The 15,013-nt window shown below is 37.6% G+C and overlaps 1 protein-coding gene across 2 annotated transcripts in view; it reads left to right on the top strand.

The window, feature by feature from the left end:
* ATP6V1H (ATPase H+ transporting V1 subunit H) overlaps positions 1 to 9,758 on the top strand; it is a 51,068-nt gene extending 41,310 nt beyond the window's left edge. For both annotated transcript variants that reach the window (XM_075023288.1, XM_075023289.1), the window contains exon 14: positions 9,417 to 9,758. In XM_075023288.1, the coding sequence (XP_074879389.1) occupies positions 9,417 to 9,477 (61 nt within the window). In that variant the 3' untranslated portion in view covers positions 9,478 to 9,758. The remainder of the gene's footprint in view (positions 1 to 9,416) is intronic.
* Positions 9,759 to 15,013: the final 5,255 nt, after the last annotated feature.

Genomic DNA, 15,013 nt, shown 5'->3' with positions numbered 1-15,013 from the left:
TAACCAATCACCGTTTATGCTTGTGCGCGTGAACACCAAATGCTTGCATGCAGCAACCAATTAGAATTTCAAAACAACTTATAGAATTGTATAAAAGTGATCGGCTAAGCTCAATAAAGGACTACTACTTTGATCATCATATTGGTGTTCCATCATCCGGACCCCAGATGGATTAACCCTAAACCCTACAGGTTGGAGCAAAGTTTTTAATGATGCAGACTTTAGAAGAATCAAATCATTAAGTTCTAAATGGACAGCACTTACATATATCACTTTAAAGAAACCCAATATACTAATCTCTACAGATGAAGTACGTGCCTTTCATGTGCTTCACAGCACAGCATTTTACTGAACTTCTGGGATGGAATGTTGTTACTCAAAGCACCCACAGTTAGAAGCCCAAATTCCTTCCGTGAACAACAGAGAGAAGCAGACTGTTTTTCAGGGCAGTGCAGAGGAGCTTCAGTGCCTGAAATTGAGCAGTGGGAGTAATCTTCTGTCTTTAAGATTTGTGAACCTATAGTCTCCTGGCTTCATTCTAAAGGGGTTAATTCCAGCCTTCTATTACTTTAGTAAAGTAAGAGCTAGATGAAGAGCTAGGTGAATTCTAGATGTTCTGCATTTAATGTGTAATTTGTTTATGATCTTACTGGTCATCTAGAGCATAGTGCATTAGTTTCCACCACTTGCTTGTCTTCTAGCCAGGTTAGGCCCAGGAAAGTTTGCTCATGACTCATGTAGATAAGTGCAGCACATTACTTTTTTTCATGCTCCGTCAGTAGCAGTGCTGTTGGGAGTTGGGGGCCAGAGGTCAGAGCTAAAAGAGAATTGTTATAATATCCAGTCTAGCAGACATGTGCAGAGATGGATCCTGTGTGCTCTTTGTTCATGCAAACATAAAGTAAAATGCAGTGGCTTAGCTTCTGTAGCTCAAATGTTCTTCAGCATTCATGCAAGTGCTACTGAAACCATAGTGGATCTGATTGCAAGCTTGTTTATTTTTCCTCTGGCTGAATCAGGGTAATGGCAGAACTCATAGCATCTTTTGGCAGTTGCTCCCATTGACTAAACTACTGGAGTGTGTTGCCCCACCTTTCTGCTTATGCTGTAGTAGTGAGCTGCTGTTAGGGAGGGATTGCATCTCTTACCTCTGGGCTCAGGTGTCATGCCTCATCTCGCCAGGGTCCTTTCACCTGGGCAGGCTCTGAGCTATAAACTTCCTTTAAACAGCCAGACTTTTAGAATAAACTGCTAGTCAATGAATTGATACTGACATGGAGAGTATGAGTATGTTGGCAGATGCTAAACGGTGGGAGTTAGCATGCATCGTTGATGCATCTTCAAGTATGGTGTTGGAAGTAAAATTAATAAATGGCATACTCAATTAAGCAACAAATTCAGATAAGCTTTGAATATACAACAGATTCATATATGATTTTCAGAGTGCACATCCCAGACAAAATTACTTGCTTACCATCTTTTAAAATGACTAGTTATGCAGAGAGACGTTAAAATCTGAAACTGCCTAGGATTTGCAGTATGCTATATTTAGAAGCTGTTGTTCTATAGAGTTAGCACTGAATATTCAGCATTTGCCACTATTATTTGGTATAAACTTTGTTCTGTGAAGTCCATGTATCTCCTAAGATACCTTCTGTACCATGCTCGCTTTTGAGGAGATTGTGTCCCTGATAAAAATTATTTTTTTTTTTAAGAGGACCGTTCCTAGCTAGAATGAGACAAGTTAGGCAAAAATCCAATTAGTTATAGGGACACTTGATATCTAGTATGAGTGCTCCATCTTTTTATTTGAACATAAATATCTATTCTTGTAAAGCTTCATTCCATACAGGTAGGGACTGTGGTTTGTATTGTGCATATGCTTTCCAGGATTTCACATTGTGATCATGTTTTCCCTTATGAGATCTGCACTCTTTGTAAAACACGTGGAGCAAATATTTTGCATATATCCAACATCCTGCTCAGTTTGCATTTTCTTTTTTCAAAGAAATTGTTCATTTTCATGTGCTATGGTGAAAAACATGTCGCCAAAGAAGCAACTTTTTGATAGTTCCACTTCTGATTAGTGTTACTTTAAGGATTTGATTTTCTGATAGGAAAATTCAGTTAAACGTGATCAGTGTCAGTCATTTTGAAATATTCTGTGCCAGCTTAAAGCTCCTAACTGTTGAAAGCATTTTGCTTATGGTTCATTGTGGCAACAAAATACTCTGATTAAATATAAAACCACTGTCACATAAAGTTGCGTGGTTTAGTCAAGTTGGTCCTTTTTAATTCACAGAATGGCTCTATGTAAGTGTTAGCTCTTAGCACATCTTATAAGTGAAAAATGGCTTATACCTGAAAATAGAAAGGCATATATTGAATTGAATTTCATAGTTTTTTTCTTTTAAAATCTAATAAAATGTTTGAGTAATAACCTTGTAATAGGAGCTCATTGATCTGCTGTTTCTTTATAGCTTGTATGTAAAGTTATGAACTGAAAGTCTAGAATTACTCTTCCAAAAAATGGACAAAACCTTTCTGAAGGGAAGCTGCTGAGTAAAAAGGAGGGTCTTGGAGTGTCTCGGTCTGAAGACACACAATAATTTTGCATTTCACATTGTAGGGAGGGCTATAAACCATGCTATGAATAATGTTTTCAGTAATTGGGAGATATTAAGAGACAGTCTACAGATCATTATTGCATTCAGCCGAAGACAGGGTCCATTTGAAAAAAAAAAAAGAACTTTCACGTAATGTTTATAATCCCTCTGTTCAACCATTCAGGCCGTTTAGTTTTAGTGTGCACATCAGAATGTTGAACATCTCTTTATTGTGAATAACTAAGGTGAAAAAATGTCCTAGGTGCTGTTTGTCTTAACAGTTTGCTTTTGTTCTACTTGTTTGCATTAAATGGAATTTGTTATACGAAATATTGAGCACTGCAGAGATTTTTGCATATCTCCTCTCTCTTAAGATCCAAGGCCACATGTATGTCCTTGACCTATACATAGTGAAAATCACCATGGTTCCACTGGAAATAAGATAATTTATAAAAACTTCAATTTGATGATGAGGCCCAAACTGGTCAAAGTAGCTTTGATTCTGTTGCGTACATTTGTTTCTTTGTTTTTGTTGCTTGTTTGTGCTGGCTTACTTTCAGCACTACTTATAGTCTGCATTGGTATAATAGACAAATGTTTTATCATCATTAACACTTTTTTTTCTTTTTCCTCAAAATATTTTGTATTGCATTAATCCACTGAGCCAAGGAAGAAAATTTTATTCAGCAAACAAGTGACAGAAGAGAACTGCAATTTTGCTGTGTGGTGGCACTCCAGCTTGGGCAGTCTTCCCAACGAAGCTCTTTAGGGAGATGTCTCTTTGTTTTTTAGTTTACTACTTTCATAGACGTACTATTTCTATTTACTTCTGTGAAGAGCAGTGCATGTAATGTATAAAGTATATATTGTATATTTAAAAATATATCTAGTATATATTTTACATATAAAATAATATATAAAAATATGCAGTGGCATAATTTCTGATCCAGCAGTATGACATGTTAATATTGTATTTCAGGAACCAAATATTAACATAGCTCCAGGTTTGATTTGAGCCTGGTTTCTTTATTTTCTTTGCTGACTTCCATGGCTGTGGCTCTGTGGCAAGGCAAATGCATCTGTGGTGGCCCCTCTCCAGCTCCACCTGCCTTTCTCCTGGCCACCACTAGTGTTAATGTGACACTGCAATAACCAGGTTCAAGGAACCTTATTAGCAGAAAACAATTCACTTGAGTTAAATGAACAAAAAATACCATCTTACCAGAATGCCTGGATGTGTTCCCTGTGAGCAAGGCAGGCGTACATGGCTGGAATGGGTTCGAGGGTGGCTGTGCCAGCTTTGTCCCCCACTGGATTAGATGGGGGCTTGAGAGGTGGTTGCAACCTTGTCCTGGTATTGCCACTTCATGTCTACTGCTCTGAAGGTTCCAGGGATTGTTGCATCTGTGGAGTTGTTTTTGTAGTGTAACAAGACCAGTTTAGCCTGCTTAGAGCTGGGAATACATTGGCTGTGTAACTTGAATACTTATTTGTGAAGCCACAATAAATGACTAGAACTGGTTTGTCTCTTTCAACAAATCCAGGTTATCAGAACCATAGTGGAAATGCAACATAAAAATGGCAAAACTGTTCTGTCTGTTCAAACTAATCCATCTCCTGCCTGTCCTGTGAACTTGTTTAACTATTTGTCATATTTTTATGATTTGTCTGTAACAGTGTATGTTGGCAATGTCTTTTGAGTGGCTTGAGTCCTGTGGCAGACTTTATTGTAGCTTTATTACACATCTGTACTCTTTCATAAGGGGAAGAATTTCTTTAGAACTAGCTTTTCAATTTCACTTTCAAAAGCATGGGACTTTAGGTTTATGTTTAGATAGAGAAAAATAAAATCAATATTTTTATATTGTTCTTTGTCAAAGGAAAGCATTCTGCCTCTTAGGAACCTCAGTCTGCTAAAACAAGCTAGACGTTACAGATGTTCAAGATCGTCAAATATTTTTTGGATAACCTGGTTCTTTAATAAATTGGAAGCAAGACTTTAAACATCGTTAGAAAAGAGAGAATGTGAAAATTTCACCCTTCCTTTCTTCTGTGCTTTATCTACCTTTCTTCCCTTGCCTGCTAAAAAGAATTTTCAGTTTTCTTTAAAGGACAGGTAAATCTAACTGCACTGGAATTTGGACTATAACACTAAAGGTAGTACTACTTAAATTGCAAGGCTTGTTCCTTTTATGGCCTCTGGAAATCCATTGTATGTACCTTGAAACTTCCTCATTTATCATAGGTTGATTGTTGTTGACAATGGTCTTTTGCTCAATCTGAATATCAGTATAAAATTTTCAGGTTAGATTCTTGTGCCATTTTGCAATTAGCTCCTTATTCCTTACTCACTGAATTAGGTGGCTTACGGGTTGGATCAGTTCCTTGTGCCTTTTCCTAAATGACCTTTAAGCATTTGTTGCAATTACCATGACACTTCAGTACATCTCGGGTTGAAGGTGTCAGTGTCTCTCATATGCCAACAAAACCAATTAAATTAAATGGAATGAAGCAACAAATTGGAATAAGGATTTGAGATGCAACAAATTCATGTTTAAGTTGCATAAGTTTCCTTTTCTTTTTGGAAAGAGCACTTTGGGTACTGCAGAAAATGTGTTCAAAGATAGGCCTTAAAAAGGGGAAATTGCTAATGTAGAAGGGATCTATCTCACTTGGTTATTCTAATATGAATGAAGATTAATTTGCAAATAGAAATGAGTTATGCCTCACTGTCAGACTTTTGAATGACCAAGGAAGTGAGATAATGTGGTGTTTCAAGTTTTGCTGATCTGAGCTTTAGTTGAGAAATGGAGGATTTTGTAGTTACTCTCAAAAGTGATGTACTACACTTGCATGTTTTGATGCTGTTCTGCAGTACAGAGGTAATAATTTTGTGCTCTTGTAAATTTATACTGAATCAATTGTTTCATGTTTGAATGCAGTTAACTGTAAATGCAAGCTTGTCTGAACCACCTTCATCTGTTTTGTAATAAGGATGCTTTTGAAGGCCTTTCTGTCCCAATGTGAGGAAAACGGTCAAAGTGGAACTTTTTGTTTTGAAGAGCTAAACTTGCAAATGTGAACTTCCAAGGCACTTGGGCCTGTGCTCAATGAACTTTACATCTTGATGATTAATGCTGGAGACCAAATTGCCTTCTTGTTAAGGAGTAAAGCATTATATGTAAACATACTCAATATTATTGGACTACTGGTACATAGAATTTCATTTCTCTTCATCCTCTTAAATGATTTAAAAGAAAAATGAGACTTATGTAATGGCTGGACAGCTGGTATATTTGTATTGAGAAAATGTTTATTACTTCTGACTGGCTTTTGAAGTATTGTAGACAATAACACAATGCCTGCTCAAGGTAGAAGGCAGTTTTCCAGTGGAATGAATTGGTGACTGAATTTGTTGGTGGCCAGGACAGTATTTTGCTCTTTTCCACAACTTTGTACTTGAATTTTGTACATCTTGTAGAATGCATATTGAACGACACTCTGCAGGTCTGCTTGGCCTGGTTAGAAGGGAAAGATGGTGTTGCAGGTAAGATTGTGTATTGAAAGACAATGGGTATGTAGGCCCCAAAGCTCACTTATGTCAAATGTTAGCAGGATATGTTTTGTCTTGGTGTATAGTGTGAGCTAATAGGCACATGTAAATCTCTGCCAGTAGTGGCCACACTCATATGTCATATACTTTTGCTTCTGAGTTTAACCATCTAGAAACTTGATGTGCTTGCAAAAGACTGACCACAATGCTTTTGTTATGGTAAAGGTGCTCTTTTTCTGAAGTTATGAAGGAAGGACTAATGAAATCAGATTAAAATAGGGTGGAGTGGTCCAATTCATGGGTTCATAGCTTGTAATTTTAAAAATCAAGTCTAATACCTCATTACTTTCCATTGTAGTGCGCATCTCTAATCTGTCAGATGCTGTTTTGAATATTTTGTGAAGTCATTTGTTATCTTGGTGACAAGATCTATCCTTCTTTCACTGTACATGCTGTTAGAGTCCAATGTGTTGAATGCTTGCATTCTTAAAGGTAATTTTAATTTTGTGGTGTAAACAGTAATTGAAAAATCCCAGTTTATTTTAAGATTTAACTAAGTAACAGTGCAGGATAAATAAAAAAAATCTTAGACACTTAATTTGTAATAGCATGGTGATGGACACCTATGTGAAGATTGAAGCTTACAGTGCTACTTAACCACCTGTTGTGATGAAATGCCAGTATGTAAAAAAAAAAAACAAAACAAACAAAAAACCACAAAACAAACCAGCTTGAATCTTCTTGTCCTTTTAGTATGTATTTTAACAGACAGAGAACAGGGTCTTACTGAAGCTACTCTCAGTAGCTTGAATTTTAGTGGCAGGTGGGAGGGAGAAGTGACGAAAGGCCTGGCAGAATAACTTCATCAGTCTGCTCTCCTAAGGCTGCACATGAAAGCTTCATGTTGAGAAGCTGTTTAAATTCCTCCTATTGGTCTATTACCAATCGCTATCATCATCTGGCATAGACCATGCAAGAACTTGTCCTAGGTTAACCAATGAACTCAACTGGAAATGATAACCAAATAGAAAATTAACTGGTACTTGTAACAGCAGGTGGGACAAGGCTTTTGCCATTTCAGTGGCCCTTGGTGGTGGCTAAAGGAGTGATGTGGTAGGGACAGTATGGGGTTTTCACCTGGGTTTGCAGCATGGCAGTGTAAAGCAGTAACTGCAGGTACTCATTCTGTATGGGGAAAGGGGATAAGAGCTTTTCCTTGTCCCTGGGCTTAAACCTCACAAATGTTGCAAATGAATGACCAAAATAAAAGGTTTTATAGGGAAGGTACTGTACTATCTACCATATGTCCTTAGAAGTTATATATGTCTGTTAAGGCACTAAGTGCCTACAAAATATGCTACTGCTCTGCCTTCTCAGAGATTTTTGCTGAATACGCTGCACTATGGTTGGATTTTAGTAAGCCTTGAGCATGCATCTGAACCAGTGTAAGATATGCAATAGTTGTACTCTTACAGATTGTTAACTTGATTGATTTTTCCTACTTCTAAGTAATTGCATAGGAATTTCACATTCAAAATGGTTCATGTATGCTTTAAGAATAAATAACTTTGCAGGGTTGTGATGCTGTGAGCAGAGCCACGTATGCAGCAAGTGTCAGTTGCTTTCAAGGCTGGATGTCAAGACAAGAAATACTAGAATCAGCACATGCATATAGGCATGAAACAAAGAAAAAAAAACACTGAGGGAGCAGAAGGAGGTTTGGTGAGTTTGGAAGCCCTTCCATAGTTGCTAGATGTGTCTTTTTGGATGGCTGTCAAATTTTGTTTATTTTGATGGTACAATTTTGGGTCCTGCAAAACCACAAGAGCAGCTCATTTCCTCCTTTGCCATCGGGAGTCTCTACTTTGAGGGTCGTAACTTACCTTTTATGATCAAGAGTCATACCTATTGAGTGCAGCCCAAGCATTAAGATACTGTGATCCTGCAGTCACACCTGAGAAAGCTGTGAAGGAAGGTGTTAAATCATAACGTACAGCTCAGCATACAAATTATGTGTTATTTTCTTTGCTAGTGGAATTTGAAGTTAACATACTTTATAGGAATTCTGCTTTTCTAGATACTTAACTTTAAAACTGAGAAAAGTACTGTTGGGTGGTACAGTTGTGATGCTAAACTTCATTGTGTGATAGGAGTTGTAATGTATAGGGAATAGCTGTTCAACAGGACACTAAACTGAAAACTAGTCTTTGGAATGTGCAATAAGAACTGATCTTTCTTTTTTTTTCTTCTTCTAATACAGCAAAAGTACATCCTTTTGAGTTAGGTTGGTTCATTCTGAACATATTTTCTCTGAACTGCTGCTAATGTTTAACTTGCGTAGGTTGAAATACCTGTGTAGTGAGGAAAAACTGTGGTGCTAAGTGTATGATCAGCAATAGAAAAAGAACACCTATGTTTCACAGATCTTGAAACCTCTCTTTCAGCTGATACAGTGGTACAATTATTGAAGCTTATTTTCTCTAACAAGGAACAACCCAGATGTTACTAAAGACCTCTTTCGGCTTTGTGGTTCTTTGAAGTGTTGAACTGTTTCCACAGGAGACAGTGAAAGATGGGAACATTCAGAAGAATTGTGCAGTATTTTTCCATAGAATTTAGATATTGTTGCTTAAGGCAAAAGCTAAGAATTTGGGGGGTGTTTGTTCTAGTGTTGAGGATGCTTATGAAATAAGTGACTTAGTGCACTTCAAAATACAGTGAGGAAAACACTTTAAAGAAAGTGTTGGTATACAGTGGGCCTGGCTTGGATATCTTTTCTTTCTTCCAACTTGAACATACAGTTCTTCAGTCAGTGTCTATTTTGCTAGCTATGGGTTAAGTTGCCAGTATGTCTGTCGGTATTACTTGTGTTCACGCAGCTGGGTTATGGGAAGACATCCTTTTAAATACCTTGCCATAACTTCTGATATGTATATTCAGCAAGCAAAATCTGTGGGCATTGTGGGTGTTCTTTAACAGTTCCCAGGACTTCTGAATATTATCACTGGGCTTTTTCTTTTTCCAGACAACTTTGTTGATGTTTGGTTTGTACCTTATTTTCAGAGGGATAGATGATGGATACCTACAGCTTAGTTACTCTCATAGTAGCTCCTGTTGACTAGCAACAGTAGGCATTATTTGAATGAATAATTCTAAACTTAAAGCTTTTTCCTCTTTCTCTACTTCATACTCCCCACCACTATCCTACTCCCCACTCTCCAGAATGTTTCTCAATCTAATTTTTTTTTGTATTTCAGGGAATACCTTGGAAAGCAGTTGCAGTCAGAACAACCTCAAACGGCCACCGCACGGAGCTAAACATTTCTGTCAGTTTATGCTTATAATTACAGTATGTTTGTCTTTAAATTAATGTCAAGGAAACACTGAAATAACATGTTCTTTGCCTGCTACTAGTGCATAAACTTTCCAGCTTTCCTCCAGTGTTGTTGGCGTAGTAAAAATTTGTTTGTTCAACTAGTTCTGATGATTATGCCTATTAGCTTCCTGTTATATTCTGAATGTATATGAGGAAATGTGGCTAATATATTGCATTTGTTTTATGTATTTATTCTCATAATAAAGAATGTTATTAAAGGACATTCATTCCATGTTATAATTAGCCTAGGAAAATTGTTAACTTCTTTTAGTGGGTTATGAGTGTTGTCACTTGCCAAGAAAAGCAAGTAGTCCCTATATGTCTCCAGACAAATTAATAAAGCTTTGACTTGGTGTTCTGTAGGAAATGCAATAACTTGAGAAATGTTGATTATCGGTACTAAAATATATACCAAGTCTCAAAATAGTGTTAAAATTCTATATAAAGCAAATGCGTGGTGGTTTTTTTTGCAGGGCGGGGGGAGTACTTCTGTCGTTAGAGACTACACTAAAAAATCTGGACATGAGAAGAGGAAAAGAAAACAAACACTCCTCTTAATGGAAATTGATGCACTTAAGATTATTAGTCAAGCTGTATAACATCAGTGTTAAGGCTGTAGATCAGAGAACAAGTTGGGTTTTTTTAATAACATGTGCAGTAACTGATGAACTTAGAATTTCATGGAGTGTTTTTGTTATTGAAAACACTTGTAAATGTTAGAGTTCTGGTGTCATTCTAAAATCTATTGTATTTCCTTTATACTAGCAAAATAATTTGGCTATCAGTCTTTTCTGTGTTTTGGAGCTCCTGATAGTAAAAAAGATGTAAGCATCAATAAATCAAAGATGATGTTGGATTGGCATGTGAAAACAGTCTTGTATAGATAGGAGCTTGGCTCCAGGCACTTGCAACATTAAGCAGTTAATATTCTTATGGTACATTTTTAGAACTGAAAAAAAAGATGAGAGAACATGACTTAATCTTACCAGTAGTCTTGTGTGCTGCAAGTCTCTGAGGAAGCTTAGGGTACTTTGTCATCAAGTAAAAAACCAAATTGGGAAAATTTTTCTTATGCAGCCTGGATTTTCATCATTTGTAACTAAAATTTGACCACTGTTGCAAGGGAGAGAGAAGACTTTTAGGGGATGACAGTTTGTGGTGATTTCTTGGCCTGCTTAATTAAAATCGGATTGTGTAGATTAATGACTACTGCTTACTTCTGCATATAGGAGGCATAGGCTTTGACATTGAAGTTAGTATCATGAGGACACATGCTGAAGCCTGAAAAGAATTAAACTGATCTTAGTCGGAGTGGGGGTTATCTGAATGGATCCTATCTCAGTGTTGCATGTTGCCACAGTGATGAGGGATACTGGTGGTGTGGAAAGCTGGTGGAAGAGCAAGGGTGCACCTACACTGCCATGTTTATCTTGGGTTAGTTGAATGCTCTTGAAATAAATCTCTGAGTCTTCCCTACTTTTCACACTTCAATTTGCATCACATGATGGTGTCAGTGCATGAATGGGGTTCTTCTCTGATAAAGCTAAACGGCAGGACATGCATCCTGTGTGTCTTGGCTACTTGGCAAGTGTTCAGTACACCGGACCAGGTAAGATTCTGTTTGAGGTATGGCCTTTGAAATGCGTGCAGAGTGAAAACTGGATTCTTAGCGCCAAATGTCTTGCTCTGCAACTCAGATTCTTGTGTCACACAAGGCTGGAAGGCATTGGATCCATGGTCCCAAGAGAGAAAACGGCAGAGGTGTCCTGGAGCTTTTAACCTTGGAAATCAGGAAACAACCAAAAGCTTTTGTTGAATTTCGACTAATTCATAAAACTTTCTACTGCATCTGGTTTTTGTCTGACAAGTTATGATTAGCTTTAGCTTTTGCTACTGAGCGCTGTTTTTACTATTCACCTGTTTGCGTTAGCTCACTTAACTTGCTCAGCCTCAATCTGCCAAAATCTGGCATGGGGCAAGTAGGCATATGCCATGGTGGCAGACTGAATGCTTCTGGGACCTGTGATGACACTGTGGGAAGAGCTCGGTGTTAGGAAGAGAAACATGTGCCAGCAGCTTTCTTCCTTCTCTCTGGTGACATAAAGATTTAGAGATGACTGGAGATTAGCTGCCGTGGACCAGATGACTAACTCACTTCTAAAGCGAGGGGATACAGTTACCTCCCTCCAAATTAGGGTAATCAATGTTCTTTTTATGAAATTTTTCTCCATTTTCCTAATTTTTGTTTTGACTCTTATGTTGCATTCAAGAATAAATGGAGTTTAATTTTCTTATAATGAAAGTAACTGAGTCTTTGAAATCTGTATAAGCTGACTTGGGAGTTTTGCATTTGAGGTTTCTTTTGCTTTTCATGATACAGCTGCTTAAATTATTTTCTTTAAACTTTGGTCTCGGTCTGAAATCTGAATGAAATATAAACTTGAGTAAGTTTGCAAGATGCAGCAACTGTGAAAAGAATTTAAACCTGTCACAATTCAATGCAGGAGAGATGGAGGGGAAGCATGATGAAGAACAGTACTGACATCTGGAACTAAGGCAGGAAAATGCTTTAATCATATGCTTAGTGCACGTTTTATTATCCCCACAAGCCATTTGAGATCTTAAGGCCTGCAGCCAGATGAAGAGGCAGCCAGATCTTGGTCTTGGCCAGTGTGCGCTACTCTGCTAGAAACAAATCAGGGCTGAGCAGGAGATGGGCTGCCTGGGCCCTGGATGTACCACGCTGCCTCAAACCTCTCTTCAGTAGCTCATTAGAACTGCAAAAATGTCAAATGTCTTTGTGCACCTGCATGAACAAGTAAAGATTGTCAACAATTTCTAATGCTCGGACCTGCTGGGTCAATGTTTGGTTTTTTTTTTTTCTTCTTTCATGGCTATGACTTGCTAGTTTTAGGCCAGTAAGTGGCAAGGGGTCAGATGGAATCCTGCTGACTCATCTCTATCCAAAAGCTTTTGCTTTTCTCCTTGGCAGCTTCGGCAGAGTAGTTGCGAGTTGTCTTTTTAGAACCACATGCTGTGTCAGAGATGAGAACAGAGCTAGTGCTCTCATGATGATCACGTATGTTATTAACCTAATTATATCTGCTTCCTCTTAGACTCCAAAATGATTATTCAGAAAATCTGAACTGCTGTTGAAATTTTCAAAGGCCTAAGGGTATAATCATTCAAATACCACAGAAAGCAGCAACCTTGCTTGCAAATGTTAGGTGCAGCATTTAGAGCATTACCTGGGAACTCTTCTTAAAGCCTCGGGGTATGCATATTTCATTGGTATAGCTGGTTCTGAGATGTGTCAGACTGCTGAACACAAATGATGTGCTGAAAACTGTCAATAACCTTTGTTTAAGAATATTTTTCATGACCTGCCCCTTGGCCTTACTGCTGCTTGTAAGCTAAGTTACTGTACAGTAAGGAGCCTAACAAAAACCAGAAATGGAATAATGGCTGATAGTTATGCAGAGTGTCTTGCTTCTGTTACTTGGTTGTATCCAAGAACATTTCTGTGCTATGGGAATGTAATTTTTCTTGGGGGAAACTTAAAAAGGAAAAAAAAAAATCCCTCTTCATATGAAAGTGGGCAGTGGGACAGTATGTTTTTTTTCTTTAACCTGATAATCTCGGATATTCCCAGAAGTGCACAATTTGTCCCTCTGTGTGAAAACTAAATCTGCAGAAGGGAACAATTAATTTTTTTATGCGTCATCTTTGGTGCTGTTATATGCATATTCATGATATAATTTTTTTCAAGGCTCTTCAGTTAGTTTACCTTGTCCGGATTTTCTATAGAGACAAAACTGTCAAGCTGAAAATTTAAATAACTCTTTCAGTGTCGTCATAAACTATTTTAAAAAGGCACACATCCAGCTCTGACAAAAAATTGGCAAAGAAATTGGGTAGCTGATTGTGGTGATGACAGTTAAAACGTATTGATTTGGAAATCACAGAACTGCTACAGTATCAGATTATTTTGTAGAAAGAAAACATGATAAATTGCAGACTTAAAGGTCATCATTCTCTAGATAACTTCCATGAAAAGGAAGTGTGCAAAACAAGCTTATTCTGTCAGGTTCAGGTGGCTAAAATACAGCTTCAGCTTCTGAGTCTGCCAGTGTGGGGATCACAGCTAATAGTTTGGTTGTGGATGCTTGCAAACACATCTGCAAAAACCAGATACTTTGGTCATCAATGAAAAAGATGAAATAAATAACCTTTAGAAATGTTCTTTTTTTTTCCTTTCAATTTTCAGTGTTGCAACCTTCTTTTTTGGTTTTTTTTTTCCTAGGAGATCACAGGATATTTTAATCTCAAGGCATTTACAAATAATCATTTTGTATCAGGCTTCACCAGCTAGCGCACTTGAACTGAGCTGGTCATTTCCTATCCAAATGTATGGGCATGAGACCACTGGTGAGATACTGAAATCCATCTGCAATGTCTTCAATTGGTAAAGTCCTTTTACAGGAGAAATTCTTAGTGCAAAGTGCACAAATTGTACCTTCTGTTGTATTTCTGAATGTCACTCATCTCTTGGTATTCAGTTCTTAGTGCCATCTAGTTCTTTCTATATTATATTCTAGCTTCTCTTATAACTGGTAGTATTTCCCAATTTAAATACATTGTGGTACTATGTCAAGCAGATGATGGATGAGACCTAGAATAAAGGAAATGTTTTAGAAAAAATTAGTTATCTTCCTCTGGTAAGAAAAGGCTATTTATGCCTCCTCTCTCTTGTTGTATTTTACCTGTTTTCCTTATACATTCCAGTTCAAATTCTGTCAAATATTATTTCTAAAGGAAGAGTCAAGATTTTTATCCTATTGTTCTTAATCCACTAAGTCTGTATAAGTCCAGATCACTTCCTTTTTTTTTTTTTCCACTTACAGACATTAAATTTTATCATCCCTGACTTAATATGCATAGTGCTGATTTTTTTTTTCTAAGTTTTTTTTCTATAGTTGACTGCCCTGCAGGGACGAGGCACTGTAAGTTCTTTCTAGCAGCCTGTTTGTCCTGTCATGCCTCTGTGCCCTTTCTGGAGATGAAAGACATTCTGTTGAAGATTGCTGGAATCTTCCTTTTTTTGTCTTTATTTCCTAATCCAGTATAGTAATTGATAACTTTGAGAATATTGTGATGTTGCAACTCCATATGGAGGATAGGTGTGGATTATTCCATCAAACCACCAAGATCTCTTTCATTCCTGTTATCCATCCTGTGTCCCTGCTCTTAATGCACAGTCTTAATTTCCTCTTAGCTGGTTCATGGCCTGAGAAAAAAGTCCTCTGTCGTGTACGGTTGCATCTCTTGCACTGGGATGAATCTCCGGTCTTCTCTGGCTTTCCTTTCCTTTTACATAATCTTTGTTTGGTGCTTTCCCCCCAGTCCCTTCTTTTCTTTCTGCCTCTTTCTTCCTTATTGTGAAATTCTTCCAGGGCTGTTCTTTTCTCCTTCACATGA

Source organism: Buteo buteo, chromosome 3, assembly GCF_964188355.1.
Source record: "Buteo buteo chromosome 3, bButBut1.hap1.1, whole genome shotgun sequence".
NCBI lineage: Eukaryota > Metazoa > Chordata > Aves > Accipitriformes > Accipitridae > Buteo > Buteo buteo.
Note: the sequence above shows the minus strand (reverse complement) of the source record. Positions and strands in the feature narration are given on the sequence as shown.